This window comes from Anolis carolinensis, chromosome 4 (assembly GCF_035594765.1).
Source record: "Anolis carolinensis isolate JA03-04 chromosome 4, rAnoCar3.1.pri, whole genome shotgun sequence".
NCBI classification, from domain to species: domain Eukaryota; kingdom Metazoa; phylum Chordata; class Lepidosauria; order Squamata; family Dactyloidae; genus Anolis; species Anolis carolinensis.
In genome coordinates this window covers 194,166,721-194,192,280 of record NC_085844.1, presented here as the reverse complement: position 1 = coordinate 194,192,280, position 25,560 = coordinate 194,166,721, and the positions used below count along the sequence as shown (strand labels likewise).

General features: G+C 40.2%; 2 protein-coding genes across 2 annotated transcripts in view; both read right to left on the bottom strand.

The window, feature by feature from the left end:
- The window catches only part of bltp3a (bridge-like lipid transfer protein family member 3A), an 88,156-nt gene extending 78,088 nt beyond the window's left edge, over nt 1–10,068 (bottom strand). Inside the window, exon 1 of the mRNA XM_062979679.1 lies at nt 9,850–10,068. Within this exon, the coding sequence (XP_062835749.1) occupies nt 9,850–9,893 (44 nt within the window). The 5' untranslated portion in view covers nt 9,894–10,068. The remainder of the gene's footprint in view (nt 1–9,849) is intronic.
- A 5,013-nt stretch (nt 10,069–15,081) lies between these two features.
- snrpc (small nuclear ribonucleoprotein polypeptide C) lies at nt 15,082–22,796 on the bottom strand. Its single transcript, XM_003220340.4, has 6 exons — nt 22,666–22,796; nt 20,452–20,494; nt 19,639–19,747; nt 17,875–17,964; nt 17,396–17,500; nt 15,082–15,387 (listed from the first exon to the last, which is right to left on the bottom strand). Exons 1-6 carry the CDS (start codon nt 22,671–22,673, stop codon nt 15,263–15,265), a joined length of 480 nt encoding a protein of 159 aa, XP_003220388.1. The 5' UTR covers nt 22,674–22,796; the 3' UTR covers nt 15,082–15,262.
- Nucleotides 22,797–25,560: the final 2,764 nt, after the last annotated feature.

The following is a 25,560-nucleotide window of genomic DNA, read 5'->3' as shown; positions in this document are numbered from 1 at the left end:
TCTTTGAAAATGTATTGAGTGGTATGTATTTTTCTTTCACCAGCCTACACTTATTTTATGATTTCCATTTTGGTGAATATACTTATAGATCTATGCTTAACCTGCTGGGGGTAGTTGGTGAGGCAGTCATACCTGCTTTTCCCAACACAACATGCACCCACTCCCTCCCAACCCCCAATGCTCACTCTATTAAGGGGCATGAAATCAATTCCACCATATTTTTCTTCTCTCTGCATGGAGTAAAACCCCTTTTTCTAACCAGAAAGCAAACTAAGTTATCTTCCAGTTTACTTCTGGTCTAAACAAGACCAGTTCCTGCACTACAACAGCCCATGACACAAAATTGTACCCTGGGTTGAGAGTTACTTTTAGCAGACCCTTTTGGGTGGGAAAGGGAGGTGTAGAGGGTCTCGAAAAGTGTGGAAGAGCCTTATGGCCTGCACTTCCGCCACTGCTATTCTACATGCAAAGCATGTGTTTCACCACCATGTTACAACTTCTGCATCACAATTTTCCTGTCTTATAAGAATAAAAATGTACTGACTCTGATCCATTGCTGTGTGAACTGTCTTGAAAGCATCTTACCCCTACAAAAATTCTCATCAACTCTAGTATTCATTTCGTAATCCTTTCACTCTTATAGCAATAGAACTGCTACTTCCCATTTACTTGTCTGCACAATATATAGCTTGGAGAAAAAGGGATGGGGTCATGAGTTTTAGTGTTTGCAATCTAAGTAAAGAAAATATTTGGAATGCATCATAAAACTGAGAAGAGGTTCAGCTAGGTCTTGAGACAAACTGTGCTTCTTAGTAGAGCAATTATGTGATGGCTACATGTAGATCATTCCATATTGTGAACCAAAGATATCTGTATTTCAAGTAAAAGGTCAAAGAGAGTGAGCAAACTCTGGAATGATTATGAGGCAATGAGTCTTTTACATGGATAATGTACTGAATCCGTTCTGTTCTAAAATTAAGGGACAGCTGGAGTAAGGGAGCTTGTTTGACATAGATCTGCCCGATCCTAGCTCCACAATAATGGCGATCAGGTGGCTAACCAGAAAAGATTTTTCAAAGGGCAGTGTGGTGAGTGTGGCATGTTTTCGGGAACCAGCTCAATTCAATTAAAATTATTATACAGTTCTCAGTATGATGGAAGGCATTTGTCACACAGACAAAAGGGCTGATTGCACTATTCTCATGAGTCTGGTATTTTAGTAAATATGTATGTGCTTTCCAATGAAGATATTTTGATTGGGTGGGAATGATTATACTAAGGCTGTTTGGCTTTCTCCATGACCTTCTAAAAAGATGAAAGTTTTATTCTATACAGAAATAAAGATTCATCTGTTTAGCTCTTTGCTACTTAAGTCAGGGGTCCTCAAACTTTTTAAGCAGAGGGCCGGACCACAATCCTTCAGACTGTTGAGGGGCCAAATTATCATTTGAAAAAAAGAACGAACCAATTTCTATGCACACTGCACATGTATTATTTGTAGTGCAAAAAAAAACCAAACCCAACAACAACAATGAAAGAACAATACAATATTTAAAAATAAAAACCATTTTAACCAACATAAACCTATCAAGATTTCAGTGGGAAGTGTGGGTCTGCTTCTGGCCAGTGAGATAGGCAAGTTAATTAGGATTGTTGTTGTTGTGTGCCTTCAAGTCATTTCAGACTTTGGAAAAGCCTAAGTCTAAAACTGAGGGCTGGGCCAGATAAATGACCTTGGAGGGCCTCAACCGACCCACGGGCCTTAGTTTGGGGACCTATGACTTAAGTCATTGGTTTGTGGCCAGCATTCCACTAACCATGAAATGATTTCAGCTTGTGAGTTGTTCATCTCTGGTTGTATCCATTAATCAACCTAATAACCCATGGATTTCCTGTGAAAGCCAGCAGTGCTTCTGGTCCCAGCTCAGAAAAAGACCAAAAATTTTGTTTTCTCTTTTGCAACTGAAATATGGACTGCACGTGTGCTTTCCCTTCCCACTTCATTATGAAGCTCTTTTTGCTCGACCACTTCCTTTTTCTCTTGGGGTACATCTACACTGCAGAATTAATGCAGTTTGACACCACTTTAACTGTTATGACTCAATGCTATGGAATCATGGGGTTTTACTTTTAGAATGCCTTTATAGCCTTTTCTGCCAACCTCATCAAACAACTATTCCCATGATTCCATAGAACTGAACCACAGCAATTCAAGTGGTGCCACACAGCATTCATTCTACAACGCAGATTCACCCTTACACTAACATTTCTGGGCTTCAAAAAAGTCAAGAGAGAAAAAAAGATTGCAAATTTCAAAACACCACGAGATCTCATACTGAGGATATTTATATACTTGGTTACAGATTTTTTAAAAAAGATTAAATGCAGTGTTTCCATCAATGACAAGTATCCAAATAAACCTGCATCATAAACCCTTTATCAAAATCAAATGAATATCTTAATGAAGCAAGATAGCTTTCAAGTTTCACAAAATATTTTCTTGGGTGCAAACATTAAACCAAAAAGAAGGAAGGGAGGGTGCTTGCTGCTGATAAAAAAAACTGAACATTTAGCTTCTATTCCAGTTCAGGTAAATTATTGTTTGAAGCTAATTTGGTTCTAGTTCAGAAGCTAACTTGAAAAAATAGTTTAAAAAGCAACTGTAAACTAGTTTTGAAAAATATCAAAATACATGATAATCAGAAAGTTTTAAATAGCTATTCTACCAGCATTTAGTCCTATAAAAATGAATATAATATGGATAACTAACTGGAGAATTGTTTCTGTTTTTTAGACACACACTTTTCTATGCATTAATTTAAAATTATTCAGAATTCTGGTAATTTGACAATCCCCAAAAAATCTTTAGGCAGATGGGATAACAGAGAATGGTACTCTTCCATTATCTGGACGGATTCCAAAAAGAGGCCTAGACAGAGAAGGATAGTCCATTTTATTGGGTGAGGGGAGTTGAAGGTTGAACTATTTTGCCCATTTTCGCTGGTTATTTCCCCCCCCCCCTTCCCATATCATAAACAAAACAATGGCGACATGGGTGGGGGGAATAACAGGAAAACAAGGGGGAAATGGTTTCACTCATTCAACCCCTCAAATAGACTAACCTTCTCTATCTAACGCCCCCTTGTGGCCTCCATCCAGATAATGGAACAGTACCGTAAACGCAATTTCACTCATTTTCTGTATTTTTATTTTTTGCCTTCCCATGGAGGATAAATACTATCATGTAACTAACAAGGCAGTCACTTTTATCTTATTTCAAACATACACAAAAAGGACATTGATAGATAGATCCTGTGCATGTTTACTCAGAAGGCAGTCCTGCTTTGTTAATAGGATGTTTTCATATAAGCATACACAGTACTGCAGCTGATTTTTTAAAAAGACTAGAGGAAGTCACAGAGGCTTCCAGTAGTAATCAAATAGACTACAACTAGACAGCTAAAAATCTCCATATTCATAAGCAGTTTATCCTTTACATATCAGATGCTGGAGAGAAGAAAAGGAGACCGCTCTAACACTGGTGATTGGGGGGGGGGGGGGGGGGGGGCGAACTAACTGAGATAGACTTTGTTCTGAACTAGCACTGAAATATTTACATTCTTATTTCCACTTATACTGAGCTTTACACCAGGAATTACATATATAGCTATTTAATATAATACAAATTGCTTACTATGTTAAACAATATGCCAATATTTTTGTAAACCCTCAATGGAATAAACATGCTCAGAATACACAAAGGCAGTCCTCCTGCACCCACATGTGTTGGATTGCAATCTCTATCTTCTCATACAACATGCCCAATGATCAAGGATTACGAGCCATAATTCAAATCTTATTAAAGACACCTACTTATGGAAATGCTCCATTTAGGAATTGCTTAAAGCCATCTATAGTTCACATTTCTAACTGAAGTCTGACTACACTATATTAATCATTTGAAGAATAAATATCTGCAGCTTATGTATCCTGTTTAGCTAGATTTGCTTTTTCCTTGTCAATATTGGAAAAATATCATTTTGTACTTGGATCTGAATAAGCACAGGAGACAGCAGAACCAATCCTTAACATCTAGAACCATCTTTCTCTCATTTCTGTCAATCTATCTTTATTGTTTTGTTGATAAGCATTATTATCAATGTTTTTTCCCAATGGTTCCCTGAAAAATAAAGTGAGTTGCATTACCCATGAAAGGAAAGATTCCTCCTGTTTGTGAAAGTACAGTAGAGTCTCACTTATCCAACATAAACGGACTGGCAGAATGTTGGATAAGCGAATATGTTGGATAATAAGGAGGCATTAAGGAAAAGCCTATTAAACATCAAATTAGGTTATGATTTTACAAATTAAGCACCAAAACATCATGTTATACAACAAATTTGACAGAAAAAGTAGTTCAATACGCAGTAATGCTATGTAGTAATTACTGTATTTACAAATTTAGCACCAAAATATCACTATGTTTTGAAAAGATTGACTACAAAAATGCGTTGGATAATCCAGAACGTTGGATAAGCGAGTGTTGGATAAGTGAGACTCTACTGTACAAACAAATGAAGTGGTCCTCCATCAGTTTAATAGGAAATTTTTTATCACCAGCTGAGACAGTCCTAAAAAGTGAATGTGGACTGTCTTCTATTCACATCTTCTCATTTAAAAGCCAGAAATAGTTACTCTTCTGGGATCACCAACCTTTTGGCTCTCTTCCCTATCTCCACTCACCATGAAGAGTCATTATCAGCTCCTATTTCTGCTCTGCCAGTGAGCTCTGAGCCAAACTATATACCATTCATTAAGGTCTGACTACATTCTGTCATAAAAAAAACAGATTTGGAAGAGGTCTATTTTCAACTTTAGTACACACTTGGCAACTTCAGTCTGATTTCTTAACTTTGGAAGATTCAACCAGGAAGGGTTGTTGTTTGTTACTTGACTAAAGGCCCTGGTAAGGTGGAAAGCACTGGCCTTCAAAGGGGAAGATTTAGCAGTTAATAAATTAGAGCAATTTTTATCACTCATCTATGCAGCCATCCCTTCCTATCTACAGATTCAACCATCTACATCTTGAAAATATTAAAAAAATAAAATTACATGATATTACAAAAGGCAAATCTTGATTTTGCCATTGTATATAAGGAACACCATTTTACACCACTGCCGCCCTGAGTCTCTTTGGGTGAGAAGGGCGGGATAGAAATGATGGAAATAATAATTGGAGCATCCACTGATTTTGGTATCCATTGAAGTCCATGAACCAAATCCCAATTGATACCAAGGGCCCACTATACTTTCTTCTGTAAAGCCTTTACTGCATTATCCTAAATCTACCTGTTCTATGCTGTTTACTAATGTTAAATATTTTATTTGGCATAGTAAAATGTGCTGTTACTGGGTAGCATATGAATTTGATCACTATATATAGAACAATTCCTTACAACCATGTAATCTCTTAGCCATCATCAATGTTCCGGAGCCTCCAATGGCCTAGGGGAAAGCCTTGTGACTTGAAGGTTGGGTTGCTGACCTGAAGGCTGCCAGATTCGAATCCCACCCGGGGAGAGTGCGGATGAGCTCCCTCTATCAACTCCAGCTCCATGCGGGGACATGAGAGAAGCCTCCCACAAGGATGGTAAAACATCAAAACATCTGGGCGTCCCCTGTGCAACGTCCTTGCAGACGGCCAATTCTCTCACTCCAGAAGCAACTCCGGTTGCTCCTGACACGAAAAAAAATAAATAAATCAATGTTCCTCCTCTACCAGCACCTTCCTCCTCTTTGCCTTTGCTCTTTAATTAGGTTCCAAACCAAAGACATCAGCTGATTAATTGATATAGTGCAGTCACAAAAATAGTAAATATATAAAGTTTGCCTTATAGCAGGAAACATAATTATTCTTGAAATCTTCATATGCTTTGCAATCATCACTATTTTAATATGTTTTGACAATCCTAATTCGTTCCTCTGTTCTCCACTAAAATAAAGAACAGATGGCGAATCAAAAACACTTACATTACCATAATTGTACTTTGATGTTTGTACATTTTCTAAGCAGAAATATGAGCAAATGGTGAATCACATAATACATTCATTGACATGGTGCAGAAAAGGCACTTTCATTAATATATATGTGTGTTATTTTACAAAATGCCAAAGTCTTATTACCTTCAGCCCAATAATATGAAATGCTTGAAAAAATCTAATTTACCAGAAGTGAACCAAACTGTGAACATATGATTCAAATTTTACTCTGAGCTTTGCCAAGATTCCCCCCCCCCCCCACTACTGTTCTTTTCATATAACAGACATGTCTTAATAATACTTCCATGAAATTGTGGAGATAACATACGTAGTTATATGGTCTGAGTGATGAATGTACATGTTATTGGAATGTTACTTTTCATACTATGACTATAAATAAATAATAGGTCATAAAAATAAATCAATGCCCTTCTGTAACTTGCTCATTTTTTTTCTTCTGCTGTTGGTACTTTTTATTTAAAAAAAATCATTTTTGAGGACGTAAAGAAAACAGACATATTAGAAATAAATATACACCTGCACTGGCCATCAGTGACAATTAGTTTTATTATATTGGTGTACATAACACAGCTAATATTATTGTATTTGCAAACACATATACCTATGCTACTCTGTAGATTTTCATGTTTACTTCTTTGCTGAATACGAGTGCTGACACATTTAAACAGGGATGGGAATGAGCCATCCTCCAGATGCTGCTGCACTATAACTCCCATCAACCCTGAAAATGGCTAAAATGGGTTAGAATTTATGGGTGTGGTAATTTAACAACATCTGGAGGACCATATATTTCCTATTTCATAGTGCCAGGATGAGTTTTTTCTTCCAAAAATACACTGTAAACAAGATGTCTATGTAGTAATGAAATTACCAAGCCAGCCCTTGCCTCTCCTAATTTAACTCATAGCATTGCTGGGAACAATTGTAAGGAGAGAAAGCCATATACGATGAGGTCATAAATACCCTGGAAAATTAGGGCATACATGTGATAAGTAAATAAAAGGAAAATATTGGAGGGGGTGCCCATGGGGTGGTCTCAGCAATAAGCTGCCTCATCAGTCAGTTTTCTTATGCAAAGGGGCATGGCCGAACCTGCCTCCTCTATTTCTGCCAACAATGGTGCATTCTTTCTCTTGTGCCAGAATACACAGCAAAATAGCTTTAAAAACAAAGAGGGAAAGGAAGAGCAGGATAATGGCTGTTCCTTTTCATTTAGCACTATACATTTCCCATGATGTGTGGACTAAATGTCATACTATGAGGGAACATAAAGGGAAATAACGTGACTAGGGCACATGTTAACAGATGAAATGGAAAAGCCTTAGCCAATGGCTTCTTGAATGCTCTTTCACTTCCCTATGTCTTGGTTTTTCAACCACTGTCAAGAGCAAAAGGTTTCTTTTTACTCATTTGAGGAATCTTACGATTCTCAAATAAATTATTACACCATCCTTTGTACCTGAGCCATTCACCGATTTTTTATAATATGGGAAATTATGTGTTAGAAACACAAGCAACTTTCTAGCAAGGAGTAACAACCAGTATGTGGAATACTGCACACCAGCAACAGAGATGGTGAATTTTAAATTGCAGGGCTTTAGCTCAGGTTTTTAGTGGTAATCTGCTATTGTTCTTTCCTGCATAAATGTATAATTCATTGGCTATTCATCCAAGCATATAATTTCTTCAAGATCCTTGCAAGATAGAATCAAACACTTGGCTTTTTCCATACAGCTAACTGCCTGTGACCTTGCTCCCTCTATACTCTAAATTAGTAACTAGGTTTTTTAAAAAGCAATTACGTCATGTTACCAAAATCTAGTATCCGCAAAAAAAAATCCTACAGTACCTTAACCATGGGTAAAACAAACCTGAGAAGAGATAAAGCTTCAGAACAAATTGTGTGAAGTATCTTAAGATCCTTATTGAACAAAGAAAGATTACCAACCTCTGTTTCATCTGTGCAAACATTAGCCTATTTTGAAGCAGAAGTAAAACCCCATGGCAGCAATTTTATGCTGGCTTTAATGCATTTTAATATGTTTAAAGTTTAGTCTTTTAATTTACTGTTTTTAATCTTATATTTATATTTTTATTCTGATTTTTGTACTGTTTGTAACTTGAAAGGAAGGCGGCATATAGATGAATAAAACAACAACAGGAAATTGGTGTTCTTAATTTTTAAAAAATTGCTCCACCATACAGTTCTTTTCATAATTTGTTTTGAAGCTTCTATAAAATAAAACTAATACTCAAATTGGCAATGACATTTATGAAAAAAATGGGGTGTGTGGCACACCGTGTTGTGTATTTAGAATTTAGCATCAAAAAACTACATTAAAAAGAACTAAATGTAAAAGTAAAGGTTTTCTCTTGACATTAAGTCTAGTTATGTCCAACTCTGGGAGTTGATGCTCATCTCCATTTCTAAACTGAAGACCTGGCGTTGTCCGTAGACACTTCCAAGGTCATGTGGCCGGCATGACTGCAGGGAGCACTGTTACCTTCCTGCCAGAGGCCAGAGCAGTACCTATTGATCTACTCACATTGGCATGTTTTCGAACTGCTAGGTTGGAGGAAGCTGGGGCTAACAGCAGGGGCTCACCCCACTCCCCGGATTCCAAACGCCAACCTTTCTGTCAGAAAGTTCAGCAGCTCAGCAGTTTAACCTGCTGCACCACCATAGGCTCCTAAAAAGAGCTACAATATTGGGAAAAAAGGATTTCATTTCCATTACCGGCTTGTACTATTTATACACAAAGTAACAAAAAGAATAAGAAACAGGTCAGGGCTAAAAAGTTAAATGGCAACATGGAGTAGTGAAGGAAAGTGAAGGACAAAATAACGTATTCAAAGGAAACAATAAAAATAAGTTAGAGCAATAATAATAATAATAATAATAATAATAATAATAATGTATTACCCATTTCTCCCTGTGGCTGGATTAGGATTAAAGGCAACACGATGATGCCAATTGAGGGAAGGCAGAAACAAAAATACAAAAGATAATAAAACAAGAAAGCATCAGAATGGAGTATTGAATGGCAAAAGGAGGTGCCAAATGAGGGAAAGGGCAGAAAAGAGAGGTGAAACCTTTGACAAGTGAGATGAAAACAAGATCTAGAGTTTAACCACACAGGCAAACTTCCGGCCCTCCAGGTGTTTTGGACTACAACTTCCACAATTCCTAACAGGAGGCTGTTGGGAATTGTGGGAGTTGCAGTCCAAAACACCTGGAGGGCTGGAAGTTTGCCCATGCCTGCTCTATAGTGTAGAATTGATGCATCTGACCGCACTTTAGCAGTGATGGCCCGATGTGATGGCATCATGAGAGCTGTAGTTTCACAAGGTCTAAACCAGGCATGGGAAAACTTCGGCCCTCCAGGTGTTTTGGACTGAAATTCCCATAATTTCTAACAGGTAGGAATTGTGGGAGTTGAAGTCCAAAACACCTGGAAGGGTCGAAGTTTGCCTATGCCTGGGGTCTAAACCTTATCTGACAGAGTGCAAACCAACAAACCACCCAGGGCTCCCTAGCCATCAGGGTCTATTGGACTTCATCTCCCAGAATTCCTGAGCATAGGCCAAGCTGGCAAGGGCTTCTGGGCGTTGAAGTCCCGAATACCTGACGTGCCGAAGGAGGGGAACCACAGGCAAACAGGGGAAAGGAGGGAGACGGCAACTGTGGGTGGCGCATATAGGCTCATTTGCACCTCTGCTTTCGGGGCTTTTCCTGTCAGAGGAGGCGAGATCTCCTTCCTGCCCACCCACCTCCCAGGCGCCGCTCACCTGGACAGGTGCTTCAGGATCTGCTTCTTGATGAGGCCGGCCATGCCGGGCCGGGAGACGGGGCGAGGGCACTCTAGCGCCCTCTCGGCCCCGTCGCCGCCTCCCTCGCCCGCCTGCCCCCGACCACGCTCCGCCGGGCGCCTCCCGCCATCGCCGGCGCTTGCCTTACAGCACTCCGGCCCAACGCCGGCCTCCGCGCCTCACCACGACGAGGACGGCGACGTCAGGGGCGGGGCCAAAGCGGCGGCGGTGTAACAGCGCCCTCTGTTGGCTCACTGTGCTTTGGTTGCCACAGAAGCGGCCGGTTACAAGTGGCTCCCCCATCGAGCGTCCTTCATTCAGGCTTTTGGACTTCAACTCCCAGGCACCTCAGCTGCCTTGGCCAATGAGCAGGGATTCTGGGAGCCGAAGTCCACAAACACCTGGAAGACCAAAGTATGGGAAGCCCTTTCTAGAATGACTTTAACTGCACTTGGGTCAATGCTGTGGGATCCTGGGAGTTGCAGTTTGGCAATACTTTTTGCATTCTTTGGCAGAGAAAGCTAAAAATCTTGTCAAACTACAATCCCCAGGATCTCATAGCATCCACCCATGAAGTGGTATCAAACTGCAATAATTCTACACTGTAGAACAAGATTTGGCAAACTTCGGCCCTCCAGGTGTTTTGGACTTTAACTCCCACAATTCCTAACAGCCGGTAGGCTGTTATGAATTGTGAGAGTTGAAGTCCAAAACACCTGGAGGGTCGAAGTTTGCCCAATCCTGCTCTAGAATGTAGATGCCCCATGTTGTTCTTGGTGGTATGGGGATACCAAGTCACCTTGTCTGTTTCCTGAAGAATTTGTATAACGACCAAGAATCAACAAGTCAGAACAGACCACGGATCAACAGACTGGTTCAAGATTGGGAATGGAGTACGACAGGGCTGTATACTCTCACCCTACCTATTCAACTTGTATGCAGAAACCATCATGCGACATGCAGGGCTTGATGAAACCAAGGCTGAAGTTAAAATTGCTGGAAGAAACATTAACAACTTTAGATACGCAGATGATACCACTTTGATGGCTGAAAGCGAGGAGGAGCCGAGGAGCTTACTAACCAAGTGAAATAAGGAAGTGCAAAAGCTGAGTTGCAGTTAAACATGAAAAAAACCAAGATGATGGCAACCAGACTGATTGGTAACTGGCAAATAGAGGGAGAAAACGTGGAGGCAGTGACAGACTTTGTATTTCTAGGCGCACAAATTACTGCAGACGCAGACTACAGCCAGGAAATCAGAAGATGTTTACTTCTTGGGAGGAGAACAATGACCAATCTTGATAAAATAGTGAAGAGTAGACATATCACACTGGCAACAAAGTTCTGCATAGTTAAAGCAATGGTATTCCTCATAGTAACTTGTGGATGCGAGAGCTGGACCATAAGGAAGGCTGAGCGAAGGAAAATAAGACGCTTTTGAACTGTGGTGTTGAAGGAAAATTCTGAGAGTGCCTTGGACCACAAGAAGATCAAACCAGTCCATCCTCCAGGAAATAATGCCCAACTGCTCACTGGGGGGAAGGATATTAGAGGCAAAGATGAAGTACTGTGGCCACAAAATAAAAAGACAGGAAAGCTTGGAGAAGAGAATGATGCTGGGGGAAAAGGAAGGAAAAAGGAAGAGGGACCAACCAAGGGCAAGATAGATGAATGGTATCCTTGAAGAGACTGGTTTGACCATGAAGGAGCTGGGGGTGGCGATGGCGGACAGGGAGCTCTGGCGTGGGCTGGTCCATGAGGTCACGAAGATTCGGGAGCAACTGAACGAATAAACAACATTTTCCAATTAGTGATGTCATCTCATGATATGCCCAAAATTACACATAGGATCAATTGGTCATTTTGACTTTTAGGGAGAGTTCAGCTCATGTTCATGGACCCATTTATTTGGCAATTTCTATAACCTTATCACATTAGGAAATACTAAATTTCTGAGAGTCCCATCACATGACGCTTGCTCCATCCCATCAGTATTCCATCTACAAAGCATCGCAGAAGTTTGTAGACAGAATTCTAATCTTGTTTTTTGAAATTCTATGGATTCTTCCATTGCTGAAGCACTGTTTGTGATAGGAAAATCTGTATGCATCCCATCAGCAAAGATACTTTTTAAAAGGTATGTAGGGGGTGTTTTGAATGGATTGGGGGGAGCCAGCCTTCTGTGGTGTGATGAGTCAAAACGCAGTATTTTCAAATCCTAGGAATCAGGTGTGATGAGGAGAGCATGCATCCCATCTTAATACAGAAGGGAGTGGCAAAACCAGTTCCAAGTATCCTGGTTTTAAAAAACCCTATGAAAATTCACAAGTCGAAAGGCAATTTAAAGGCACATACACATACATGCATATGCAAACACACTGCCACAGTGGGGAGGATAACGGAAATAATAAATTGTCTGAGTTAAAAGGAATTTCACATTTCTTTGCAGTCATGTGTACTACAGATACAGATTCTGAGACTTCAAAATATTCTTGCTTCTTGATGGGTGTAAGAGGAAAGTCATCACTTACTTGCATATTTGATGGATGAAGCAAGTGGAACTGTACCTTGAGCAACAAATATAGACCTAAACAAACGTATCCTTAACTTGCCAATAAAATACTACCACATCAGGCCATACACACAGTTCTATTGTCAAAGCACTTTCATGCACAAGTAATCGTTATCTGCATTTCAGATTAGGCAAGTATGGCAGGAATTCTTAAGGAAATGAAGCTTGCATTTTTGACCAAACATTTTTAGTGTTTAAAGGAAGCAAATGTGACTCATTTCAAATACAAACCAAATGCTGCTTTGAGAAAGGCAACGGACACCAATCGTTTATGACAAAAATTCCACACTAAGGACAAGTAATCATGCATACCTCAGATCAAAGAATTTCAGTTTTGTATGAAATTGCTGGCCCACTAGATTTAGTGATTATGTCTGTCCAGATAGAAGCATGAGTGCTGCACCTAGTCTCTTGCACAATTAGAAGCTGTTCATATGGTCATTTACATGCCACAATCCGAATTCAGAATGGAGTGAAGGGATGCAATTAGTGTGGCCTTTCAGATACTGTTGTACCTCTACTTACAGGGAGCGGTCAACCCCCATTTAAGGAGCTCCATTGGCTACTGTTCATTGTCCGGGTCCAATTCAAGGTTCATGTGATCACTTATAAAGTCCTGAACGGTTTGGGACCCGCCTACCTTTGTGACCGCATTTCCTCCTATGAACCTGCATGTTCTCTTCATTCGTCGGGGGAGCCCTCCTCTCGCTCACATGCATGGTTGGTAGGGACGAGGGAGAGGGCCTTCTCTATGGTTGCTCCCCGGCTCTGAAACTCACTCCACAGGGAGATTAGGCAAGCCTCACCCTGGCAGTATTTAGGAAGAGCCTAAAAACTTAGCTCTTCCAACAGGCATTTGGAGAGTAAGTCCCCATCCCCATGATAGATTTTGTATCTACGACCATTTCCGCATCTGTTGCATTTTATCTTGCCCCATCAGTTTATTATAGTCACAGGGTCCGTCTCACTCCAAGTTGCTCTCCTATTGACTATAGTATTTATTTAACTATCTTATATGCAATATCCACTCGTTGCACTTTACCCAGTTCGTTTTATCCTCTTTACTTGGGTGCCAAATCCATGTTTTTATTATGATTATCATTTTATATTTTTACTATGTTTAGAATATTAATTTAATTTCTGTGTCTGTATTGTCTGATGTTATTTTATTTTGGTTTGCTGTTTTATCCGGGCTTGCCCCATGTAAGCTGCCCTGAGTTCCTTCGGGGAGATGGAGGTGGGGTATAAAAATAAAGTATTATTATTATTAGTCCAGTGGTTATCAACCTGTGAGTCCCCAGATGTTTTGGCCTTCAACTCCCAGAAATCCTAACAGCTGGTAAACTGGCTGGGATTTATGGGAGTTGTAGGCCAAAACATCTGGGGACCCACAGATTAAGAACCACTACTCTAGTCAATATAGTGAATAGTGAGGAATGCTGTGAATTAGTGCCCAAGGATATCTGAAAAGCTACACTATTTCTGTACCCACTGTAGTAGTTTTCCACTTTTCCAGTATCAGGGTTCCAACCAGTCTGCAAGAAGCAATATATTTACTTAGCTTAAAGAAACACATTGCTAATGGCAACATCTTGCTTAATGTTTTTTTCTGCTGTTGTACAAGCCGATTAAAAAGTTTTAAAAAAAACAAAAAAAACCCTGTTTTAACTATATTATTTGTTCTGATTACATCTGAGGGCTTTAAACGGAAAGGTATGATAAATAATTGTATTTGTTATTAAATTAATGTTGTTAGTCAGGTGGATTTATAGTGTACTGAATGGGTTTACATATACTATTCCAGCTGACAAACTGGAGGGAAAGGTAAGATGATGATGATGATGATGATGATATCCAAATATATCAAACACACACTTGCCCTTACAAAATGCTTCCCCCTGCTCCCAGCAGTTCAAAATCTCTCTTGCTATTTCTTCCTCAGTCTGTGATGTAACTGTCAGTAATTACATGTGTTTAATGATAGGGCTGTGGATTCATTTTATGATACTGTTAAAATAGAATATTAGGTAACGTGTTAGTGATTACGTTGATTTATCTATTATTTTAAAATAAGGCAAGGACATTTGGGGGGATAAAATCAAATATCAGCTTTAGATATTCAATCTAAATCATCACAAATCATGGACTTCTACTGCACTTCTTCGTCTCATCTTCCCATGTGCCAGATCTCCCATGTCAGCCCTAGAGGGTTCCCAACATCTCAGAGGAGATCTGGGATCTTCATGGAAGGAGGTTGTAGTGGGAAGAGGAAACCTGTTCTACCAGTGGTGTCCATTCTACAAGTGGAGAAATAATATTGACACAATCCATAGAAGAGAATGGGTATTATAACAAGAAATGGAGGTGGGAACACTGCTTGAAGGAAGAGGGTTTCCAAGGCAGCCCATCGCTATAAATAATGGGCTCAGGAATCTTAGGGGAGGCAGGAAGAAGAAAAACAGTATGCAGCTCATGATGAGGGAATAAAAACCATTACTATCAGTAACACAGTGGAGGTGGTGAATTGTTTCAGAAAGATGAAATGTAAACTCTGGCTATAAGTCAGGAGAAATATGGTATGAAATCCTTACTTTTTAAATACTTTGCTCATGGAATGAACAAGACACTGAGAGCATACCTAACAAGGACAGTATTTTATTTTAACAAAACACAAAAAATGTAATTGAGAAATCCTATAAAGCATTAGCCCAATATGCCACTTTTCCCCACCCCCCTAATTTAAGTTTGTGACATGTTTTTACCAATGTAATTCCCATGGCTGTCTGTCAGAGAAAGGCATAGATAAAATCAACTTCTACTTTATCTGTCTGGACGAGCCATTCCTGGTCTGGTTGGCACCATCATGGGTCTGGCAGGAGGCCTCATCATTGGGGGTCCTGGCATCATTGGCATATGTCCTCCCATGGGTGGTCTCATTCCTGGTGCTATAGTAAACAGAGCAAATTTAAATCTTAAGTTAGGCACTGACTCCTTTATAGCCACTGAGGACAATTTGTATAAAAATCTGTCTGAAGAAGAACACCTCTGTATCTCAGAGAAAGTTTTAACAAGTGAAACTTGCTAGACAATAATTAAATTTCTAGGGAAGCACTAGCTGTGGTATGTGGTTTGAGAAAGCATTTAAAAAAATTTCACTGCAGAATCAAAACACTTTCACTTCTTCAAGTTGAAAGGTGCTGATTTTAGAGAATTCTTTATATATCTACATCTCTTTTATATCTCTGTATATCTTTTATATACATTCCCAAGCAGCCTCTACACCTCAGGAATAGCTTTCAAGGTGCACAGGATGTTTCATAGACAAGAAAGAAAGGAGGAAGCAAAGTTCCATAAATACGATACAATTGTTTTGTGGATATGTACTGGGATTCAACCCATTGTTCCACCTATATATCAAGCTATGACAGTATTTTCTAGATTAGATGTCTTTCAAAGGCTGATAAGGTTATGGAAGTGCACAATGATAGTGTGCATGCCTGAAAGCTGTTGTGATTGGGCAAACTGATACAACTGACTTTGGAATCTACTTTGCTACTGGTGGAATGCTACTCCCCAAGAACATTCCCAAATTAGAATTCGGGGCCAAAAACGTCTCCCCATTCCTGGAATTAAGTGCGCGTAAAAACAAGTTAAAAGAATAAAGCCTCTTTTTTTAAAAAAGTATGCCCGAGATCCTGCGTGTAAAACATAAAATGCTGTCCTATTAGTTATATAAATGTCCATGTACTAGGGAAGATGAAGTTAATTAATCTAGCAGAGATGTAGGGTAGCATTTCTGGTATACTGCCATAACAAATCTGTGACCACTTGGATCAGGGAACTAACTTAAGTTGCTGTCCAGAAGCCATTGTGCTACCAAATAAAACTGTTGCAGCATGAAGCACTACATTCCTTCTTTTGCAATATCAGAAAAGGTAGAAACACTAGTGTAATTCTCAGCCACCTAAGTGTAAAGAACCCCAAGAAGACCCAGCCATACACCAACCTCAGTTGACTAGTTCTACTCATGATCTTCCATGACACACAATACATCAGAACAAGAGTAAAAATATTAAGGGCTTTTGGAGACGTTTATGGACATGATCCACTGTAGCTTTTAGTCTAAACTTGTTCCCTTCTTTAATACACATAGCAGTTATACTCCAACATGGTAATTTGGAGGAGCTAGGGTCCCATGTTATAGGTAAAGTTGCTTGCAATTTAATTATTCTGAAGAACTGAGATTTCCCTCTAGTTCTTTCTTCTGCGTCTAAACTTTCTAAGTTTTTATTTTAAAGCCAGTGCTGGTATACCCCATGCCTTTTTTAGGGAATTTGCCCTGTTAGCTTCGTGCACTATGAATTCCCAGGATCTTCCCTTGCTAATATTCAAGTGCAAATCTTGGTCTAGCCACATCTCCAGAATATGGCTACAATGGAGAGGAATTAGGCAGCTTAAATTAGAAAAGGCAATGCTAACAACTGTGGGAACACAAGATACTTGAACAGTAGAAGTGAATTCTTAAAAAAGCTTTGGGCTGAATCTAGCAAGTAAGTGAAAATAAATAACTGCAAAAGATGAACTCCACAGACATGTAAACAAACACACCTATTCCCAATCACCAGTGTGTGTGTTTTTTGAGAGAAATCTGAATTAACTGAGATACTGGGGGCATGCCTGACCTTCTCTGCATACCATTATAACCTACTTAGACGACGTCAGGGTGGGGAATGTGTTGAGCCTCTGAAAGCTGTTGACTGTAACCCCCATCATCCATAATCACCTTTGTCAACCAGGGATTATGAGAACTGCAGTCCAACAATACTGGAAGGGTACATTTTCTTTAATCCTGAAGTAGGTAATACCCATATGAAACTCAAGCTGTGTGCAAGGATACATGTATGTCTTAATTATGAAGTATTAGGAGAAGCACTTATGTGAGTAAAAACTTACCAGGTCCAACGGGCATCATTCCTGGTGGAGGTGGGCCCATCATTGGCATCATTGGAGGTCCACCCATATGGGGTGCTGGCATCATACCAGGCCGTGGAGGACCAGCTAATGCATAACAAGAATAGCCAAACATGTCAATAAAGTTTGCTCCTCAACCAAACATCTAGTAGTGAAACAGAAACTGTTTTGATTTTGTAAAAAATTACCAACCATAATTCTTTGTAATCAAGAATGTAAAGTTGTAAAATTAAGAGATTTTACTAGCATCTAAGCCCAAAAGGGCTGTTTGCAGATTTAGCCAGCTCATCTGTTGTATGTTATCCATCACTGAAGCTGTTAACCGAAAGAAGTGCAGTGATCTTTCTAATTAATAAATCGTTCCTACAAATTGTAGCACCCCTTCTTCAAATACCACATAAACACATTGTTCCTAGAAGATATATTTCACCTTCCCATTCTAGTCAGGGATCAGTACTTACGGATATTAGGTGGCGGTGGTATCATAGCACCTCCTGGAGGTGGAGCAGAGAATGGAGTGGGTGGGATTTTTCCTTGTTGAAATGCAGCAGCTACATTGATGGGGATAAAGGAGGAGGAGGTTAAGAAGTACGCTTCAAGATTCCTTGACATTTGTTTTTCTACATGCAACCAAGTAAATGCTAACAGCAATTGTCCAAAGGTTGCTATGCATACAGTCTGTTCAAATGCACAACTGCCAGCAGCAGCAATTTTAACATCCTGTACTTTCACTTTTCGAAAAATGAGAAAACAGCATAAATAGATAGAATATGTACCTATCTGTCAAAAGCTGGTTCCGGCCCAGCTTACCTGTCCAAACGTATTTTCCCCTATGAATCACCTTGGAGATTAAGCTCATCTGGGGAGGCCTTGCTCTCAGTCCCGCTTACTTCACAAGCGCGACTGGCGGGGACAAGAGAGGGTCTTCTTACTGGTGGCCCCTCAGCTGTCCCTCCCTAGCGACATTAGATCAGCCCCCTCCTTTCTAGCCTTCAAAAGGAAAGTAAAAACCTGGCTCTGGGATCAGGCTTTCGGAGAATAGCGCAGTGCAATAACAGATTTGAATATTGAATGTAATGGTTTAAATGTTTAACATGTATTAATTTTAATTTAATTTCTTTTTAAGCTTAATGTTTTGTATGTGTTTTAAGGCACTGAATAATTGCCCTATGTAAGCCACCTTGAGTCCCCTTTGGGATAGAGAAAAGCGAGGTATAAATAGGATAAATAAATAAGATTGAAGGAATTCTGCTACATTTTCACTGTAATTTACTTATAACTAAACCTCATTAGTCCAATGGGAGTGACTTCCAGGAAAGTCTGCAACCCTCAACACATTTGGTGTCCCACTGCTCCATGAAGCATTTTCTCAGTATGTATGAGACCAGCATCTGAATCTATTATGGAGCAGTGATACAGATCAGGACCTTTTCCATTGTGGCCTGTATTACAGAGCTCCATGTTGGAGGTGAATCGGTATTTTTATTGGTGTTCAAAATGCATCTCTTTGCCCAGACATTTGGATCCCTCAAATACTGGCTGGGAAAATGTTTCATGCAGAATCTATGTCATTCTGCTTCTGACTAGATCTGACTAATTTTAATAATTTTAATAGTATTACTTTCATAGCTTCAGTTAACAAAGTATTCTATGCGCCCCCTTGTCCTCTGTCTAGCTTTTAGCAAAACCTGCTTTGGGAGGAAGGATATAGAGGGATGGGGAAATATATACTTTTGGGTTTGGGTTGCATAAGTGTGTCTAAATAAGTAATGTAGTAAAAGTTTGAGCAGGAAAAGAAAGTGATTCTACTCCAACCAAACATCCTGTATCTGTGTATGCCTACTTAAAAGAGTCAATGTGTAGAATAGCTACTTTCAGAATTTCTTACTGAATATGAAGGACAGAACAGAGAGAAAGGGGGAAAGCTGACTTGACTGCCTAGACAACTATCACTACCCAGCAATATTAAAAAGTAGTGACCTGTACAATTGGCCATCAAAATAGAAATCATAAAAATAAGGTGAGCGATAGGGAAAAAAATCTCTTGAAGAATTTAGGAAGAAAAAAACATATTTCTCTAGTAACCCAAGGCTTACCTGACCTAGTTGTTACATGTTGTATTTGCATACTGAAGTTTTGAATAGGCTGAATTAGTTTCCAAACTAAATGTGTACATCACACAAAGAAGAATCAAGTTTCACAGTCATTGTACTGATATGACTTACTTGTTTTATCTATCAGGCTCTGTGCTTGTTCTTCCATCCATTTTTGATAGTAATCTTTCACATTCTCTTTATGTTTTCTACCGCTGCAATGGGTTTTTCTTACAGATGGCTGCAAAACAAAAACTCTGTTGTACAAGCTCTAACCATACCTTTGAACACCAAACATATATGCAACATACACAGAAGGTTGTAATCCTATACACTCCTTAACAACCCCAATGGCTTGCTTACTTAGATTGTATCTAAAATGGCCTCATAATGTTCTTAAATAAGGTATCATGAACAACACATAATTTAAATTGTTTCTTCAAAGACAAGTGCAGCACATATTTAACATATCAATATAAGTTTGCAAAGGTATCTCAAGAAGTATTGCTGATATTTTCTCTTGTTATTTACCCAATATCTCAGACTTTTTGTTCGTACATGTTTATGTAACTGCTACTTTTTGTTTCTCTTGTTGCTTTAATATGACATCAAGTATGTATGCATAAGAATAAGAATATGGTATTTTCAACTTGGAACACCAAAACCAGAATCCTTTAAATATGCTGATTATAATGTCCATCATTTTCCCTTCCCCCAATTGTTATGACTAGATAGAAATAGTTATCCAGAAGAGCTGGTCTCAATTATCTAAATTCATCACCTACTTTCACTTCAGCCTGTTTTTAAACTGACAAGTTCTGAAAAGTATCAAATGACCAATTCAAAAGTTAGATTTAATTTAGCTTTGGTACTCAGGAACAACACTTCAAATGCAAAAAATGACTGTAACTTTCAAAATATAAGACTGTGAAATTCTCTACTTACAGAGTCATGGGTGAGGTAAGTATCACAGTAATCACAATAAAACCTATAAAGGTAGAGAAATATATATTAAAGGTAGGAGTGGTGACTACTTGTTTCTTAACATCAGAGTCATAACAATATAATAACATGCTTTGAATTAAGCTAATAATCTAGATTTATTGCATTTACCTCAATAAACTTTTTATAAACTTTTTAACTTTTTCCCCAGAATAATGTGGAGTTCTACTTTTGGAATGTGAAAACATTAACATTTGGTTCAAATACATATATATACAACTATCTTTGTGTGAGAATATTGTGTACCAATATCCACAGCTAGGTTGGCTCTATACTGCCATATAATACAGTTTCAGAATGCAAATTAACTGAATTGGATTATATGAGGTGCCTTCCAGACAGGCCCTTTATCTCAGGATCTGATCCCAGATCTTCTGGTAGTGGGGACTGGTAGTGGGGACTCATATAATCCAGGTTATATCAGAAAACTTGGGATCGGATCCTGGGATATAGGGCCTTTCTGGATGAGCCCTGAGTTAAAATCTTAACCGTGTTCAGTGGCCTAGCACTTTATAACACAGAGGAATGGATTCAAACTTCAGGGGGAAAGATTCCACCTAAACATTACAAATACCTTCTTGACAATAAGAGCTGTTCAGCAGTGTGATATGTTGCTTGGGAATGTGGCGGACTCTCTTTCTCTGGGGTTTTTAAAGCAGAGGCTGGATTGTCTTCTGTCGGGGATGGTTTGATTGTGCGTTCCTGCATCGCAGGGGGTTGGACTAGATGGCCCCCCGGGGTGTCTTCCAATTCTATTATTCTATAAGGAGCACCATTTTAGTATGCCACTGTATGCAACTGGATTTGAGCATCCAGGAATTTTGGTATCCATGGAGGAACTAATCTCCATCAGCCATCATGGGGTGCATCTACACCAGGTATGGGCAAACCTCGGCCCTCCAGGTGTTGAACTTCAACTCCCACAATTCCTAACAGCTGGTAACATGCCTGATCTACACCATAGAGCCGAGGTGGCCAATGAGTTAAACCCTTGTGCCAGCTGGACTGAGGACCTGAAGTTTGGGTTGCTGGCCTGAAGGTTGCCAGTTCAAATCTGCAAGACAGGGTGAGCTCCCGTCTGTCAACTCTAGCTTGCGGGGACATGAGAGAAGCCCCCAAGCAGGATGGTAACACATCCTGGCATCCCCTGGGCAAGATCTCTGTAGACAACCAGTTCTCTCACACCAGAAGTAACTTGCAGTATGTTCTCAAGTCGCTTCTGACACAATAAAAAAGCCCTGTAAAATTAATGTAGTTCTACACCCGTTTAATTGCCATGTCTCAATGATATGGAATTATGGTAACTATAGTTCTACATGGTCTGTAGCCTCATTGCTGAAAAGTGTTGGTTCCTCATCAAACTACAGCTCCAATGATTCCATGCCACTGAGCCATGGCAGTTAATAGAGGTGTCAAACAGCATTAATTCTACAGTGTAGATGTTCCCTTTAGGGGCCTCGATGGCGCAGCAGGTTAAACCGCTGAGCTGCTGAACTTGCAGACTGAAAGGTCAGCAGTTCGAATCCAGGGAGCAGGGTGACCTCCCACTGTTAGCTCCAGCTTCTGCCAACCTGGCCATTTAAAAACATGCAAATGTGAGTAGATCAATAGGTACCGCTTCAGTGGGAAGGTAACAACGCTCCATGCAGTCATGCCAGCCACATGCCCTTGGAGGTGTCTACGGATAACACCGGCTCTTTGGCTTAGAAATGGAGATGAGCACCAACCCCGAGTCGGATACGACTAGACTTAATGTCAGGGGAAAAGCTTTACCTTCACCACCTAGATGTTCCCTTTTTGTTACGGAATCCTGGGAGTTATAGTCTCACATGGCCTTGAGCCTTCTCTGCCAAAGAGTGTGTAGGCTTCAGCAAATGACAACTCCCAGCACTGAGCCATGGCAGTTGTCAAACTGCAAACCATTCTGCGGATTAGATACAGACAATGGCCTACTGTATATCGATATTAAGAGGGGAAATCTCATTCATGAGCCCCTCTGGGAAGAGAATCCAACGTGGAGAAACCAAAGCCCCCTCCAGGGGAATGGCTGAAGCCTGCTTCTTGCGCTCCTTCTTCCCCCCAACCTTGACTCCACAAGAGCCTATCCCTCCAGCTCCTCTGACCACCTCCATCCGGGTCCTTCCGCGCTGTACTCACTTCGGCATGTTGCACCGGGCGACGCGGGACGAGACAGCCCTCCCCGCGCTCCTCTACCGGATGTGACGCAGCCGCAGCGCGCCCGGCTTCTTTCTCTCTTAACCACAGAGATGCAGAAGGTCCGGTCTGGACTTCCGGCAAAAATGAAAACACAACACTGAGCTGTGAAGCTGGCTGGAAAGGGGCCACGTGGTGGAGCTGCCCTGCCTCCTTTCGCCTTTAAGGGGGAAGCACCACTCCAGCCTTAAGTCAGAAGCTGATTATTTACTTAACCCTTATCAATTCACTACAGCATACAGAAAGACCAAAGATCTCACCCCCGTGAGCTTATAATTTTCTTATAGAAACGAAAGAGAAATGGAACAAAGGCTGCATCCACACTGTAGAATTAAGCAGTCTGGCACCACTTCAGCTGGGATGGCACAATGCTCTGGAATCCAGAGACTTGTAGTTTGGTGAGGTTTCAGCACACTTTGACAGAGAAGGCCAAAGAACTTGTGGAACTATATTTCCCATAGACAAACATTGGGGTATTCCAGACAGGAAACAATCAAGGCCAGCTAACACCTCCCAACAAAGGATTTCTCCAGACAGGAATCAGCCAGGCTTTGAAACTGCAAGGCTTTTCAATGCTAATCAAGGTGATTAATTGAAACATACATTTATTTATTTATTTGCGACATTTATATCCCGCCCTTCTCACCCGAAAGGAGACTGGGCGGCTTACAAGTTATATGTACATATAATATATTATATTATTAGCATGGCACAATATAAGCATTATATATTATTATGTTGTACTATACCACTATACTGCAATATTATTAGTAATATTACATGTAATGAATAATATATAATTATAATAGTGTGTTATTATATTGTATTACATTATGATATTATTATCAATATTATATTATTAAACAGACAAGAGTTACTTTTCCTACCCTGGACCTTCCGCAGATATATAAACTTCACTTGCCTAGTTTCCAACAGACCTCAACAACCTCAGGATGCCTGCCATAGATGTGGGCTAAATGTCAGGAGAAAATGCTTCTGAAACATGGCCATACAGCCTGGAAAACTCACAGCAACCCATTGATTCCAGCCATGAAAGCCTTCGACAACACATTGGCCCATAGCACTGAACTATGCCAAAGGACAAATATTTAGGTTTTTGTCTGCAGATAATATTTTTTATTCTCTACCATAAACCTCCACATTTTTTAAATTTTAGATTAGACTTTGAATTTTGGAATGGTTAGTAATCCATGCCAGTGGGATTCCTTCTTTCTCATGTACAGCATTGGGGTGTTCCCCCCCTTTTAACAATGGCCTGTATTTTCTGTATTAGTGTTCTAATCCTTCTTTTCCTTTATAATGCCATCTCTGTGATAAACAAATATTGAAAGGTGAAGTGTTTGGGGTCAATATTGCAAGTCATGTTTAAAAACCTACTACTTTTGTATAAAATGCTGCAGTATGCCAACTTCTAAAATAGAGCTTACAAAATTGATACATGAAATGGAAGGAAAATGATTTGATATGCTATCTTAGCTGTCTTTTAATAGTTTAAATGTTGATTATTTAATTGTTATTATTTAAATTACCCATTTTAACTTGTGTAGCATATTTTATTGTTGTTGGTTTTTTTTTTAACTTCTGATTTATATAGGCATTGAATATTTGGATTTATTATGCTGGAAGCTGCCTCAAGTCCCCTTAGGGAGATAGGGTGGGCTACAAATAGAGTTGTTGTTATTATTATTATTATTATTATTATTATTATTATTATTCTTACCAGTATTTTTTATGAAGGTTGCTCAAAGTCACAGAGAGGTTTCAATAGTTAATAACTCTTTTATTTCTTGTTGTTAATTTATAGTAAATAGCAAGTGGCAGATTTCTGTGAACCCAAAGGAGTGGATCAACGACATTTCAGATAGGATAGGAATCCATAGCAGTAAATACAGTACATTTGGCAAATAAATTGTTCAACATATACATGAAGCCGCTGGGAGAGATCATCCAGAGTTTCGGGGTGCTGTGTACGCAGATGATGTCCAGCTCTGTCACTCCTTCCCACCTGTCACTAAGGAGGCTGTTCAGGTCCTGAACCAGTGTCTGGTCGCTGTGTTGGACTGGATGAAGGCTAACAAATTGAAATTGAATCCAGACAAGACAGAGGTCCTCCTGGTCAGTCGTAGGGCCGAACAGGGAATAGGGTTACAGCCTGTGTTGGATGGGGTCGCGCTCCCCCTGAAGACACAGATTCGCAGTCTGGGGGTTCTCCTGGACTCATCGCTGAGCCTGGAGCCCCAGGTCTCAGCGGTGGCCAGGGGATCCTTTGCACAACTCAGACTTGTGCACCAGCTGCGCCCGTTCATTGGGAGGTCTGACTTGGCCATGGTGGTCCATGCTCTGGTTACATCCTGTCTGGACTACTGCAACGCTCTCTATGTGGGGTTGCTTCTGAAGACAGCCTGAAAGCTCCAACTAGTACAACGGGCAGCAGCCAGATTAATAACTGGGGCGGCATACAGGGAGCGCACCCCCCCCCCCCCCGCTAAGCCAGCTCCACTGGCTGCCAATATGCTACCGAGCCCAATTCAAAGTTCTTGTTTTGACCTATAAAGCCCTAAACGGTTCTGGCCCAATCTGCTTGTCCGAACGTATCTCCTCCTATGAGCCAGGAAGATCCCTAAGGTCATCTGGTGAGGGCCCTGCTCTCGGTCCCGCCTGCCTCACAAGCGCGGCTGGTGGGAACGAGGGACAGGGCCTTCTCAGTGGTGGCTCCCTGGCTGTGGAACACCCTCCCCAGAGAAATACGGCAAGCCCCAACCCTTTTGAGTTTTAGAAAAGCCTTAAAAGCATGGCTATGTGCTCACGCTTTTAACA

Excerpts from the sequence above, each read along its gene's own strand:
- snrpc (XM_003220340.4), bottom strand. Across the intron at positions 19,748-20,451 it reads CTTACCTCACCCATGACTCT|CCATCTGTAAGAAAAACCCA; the intron begins GTAAGTAGAGAA and ends TTTGTTTTGCAG. Across the intron at positions 17,965-19,638 it reads GAGCCTGATAGATAAAACAA|CTGCTGCATTTCAACAAGGA; the intron begins GTAAGTCATATC and ends CCATCAATGTAG.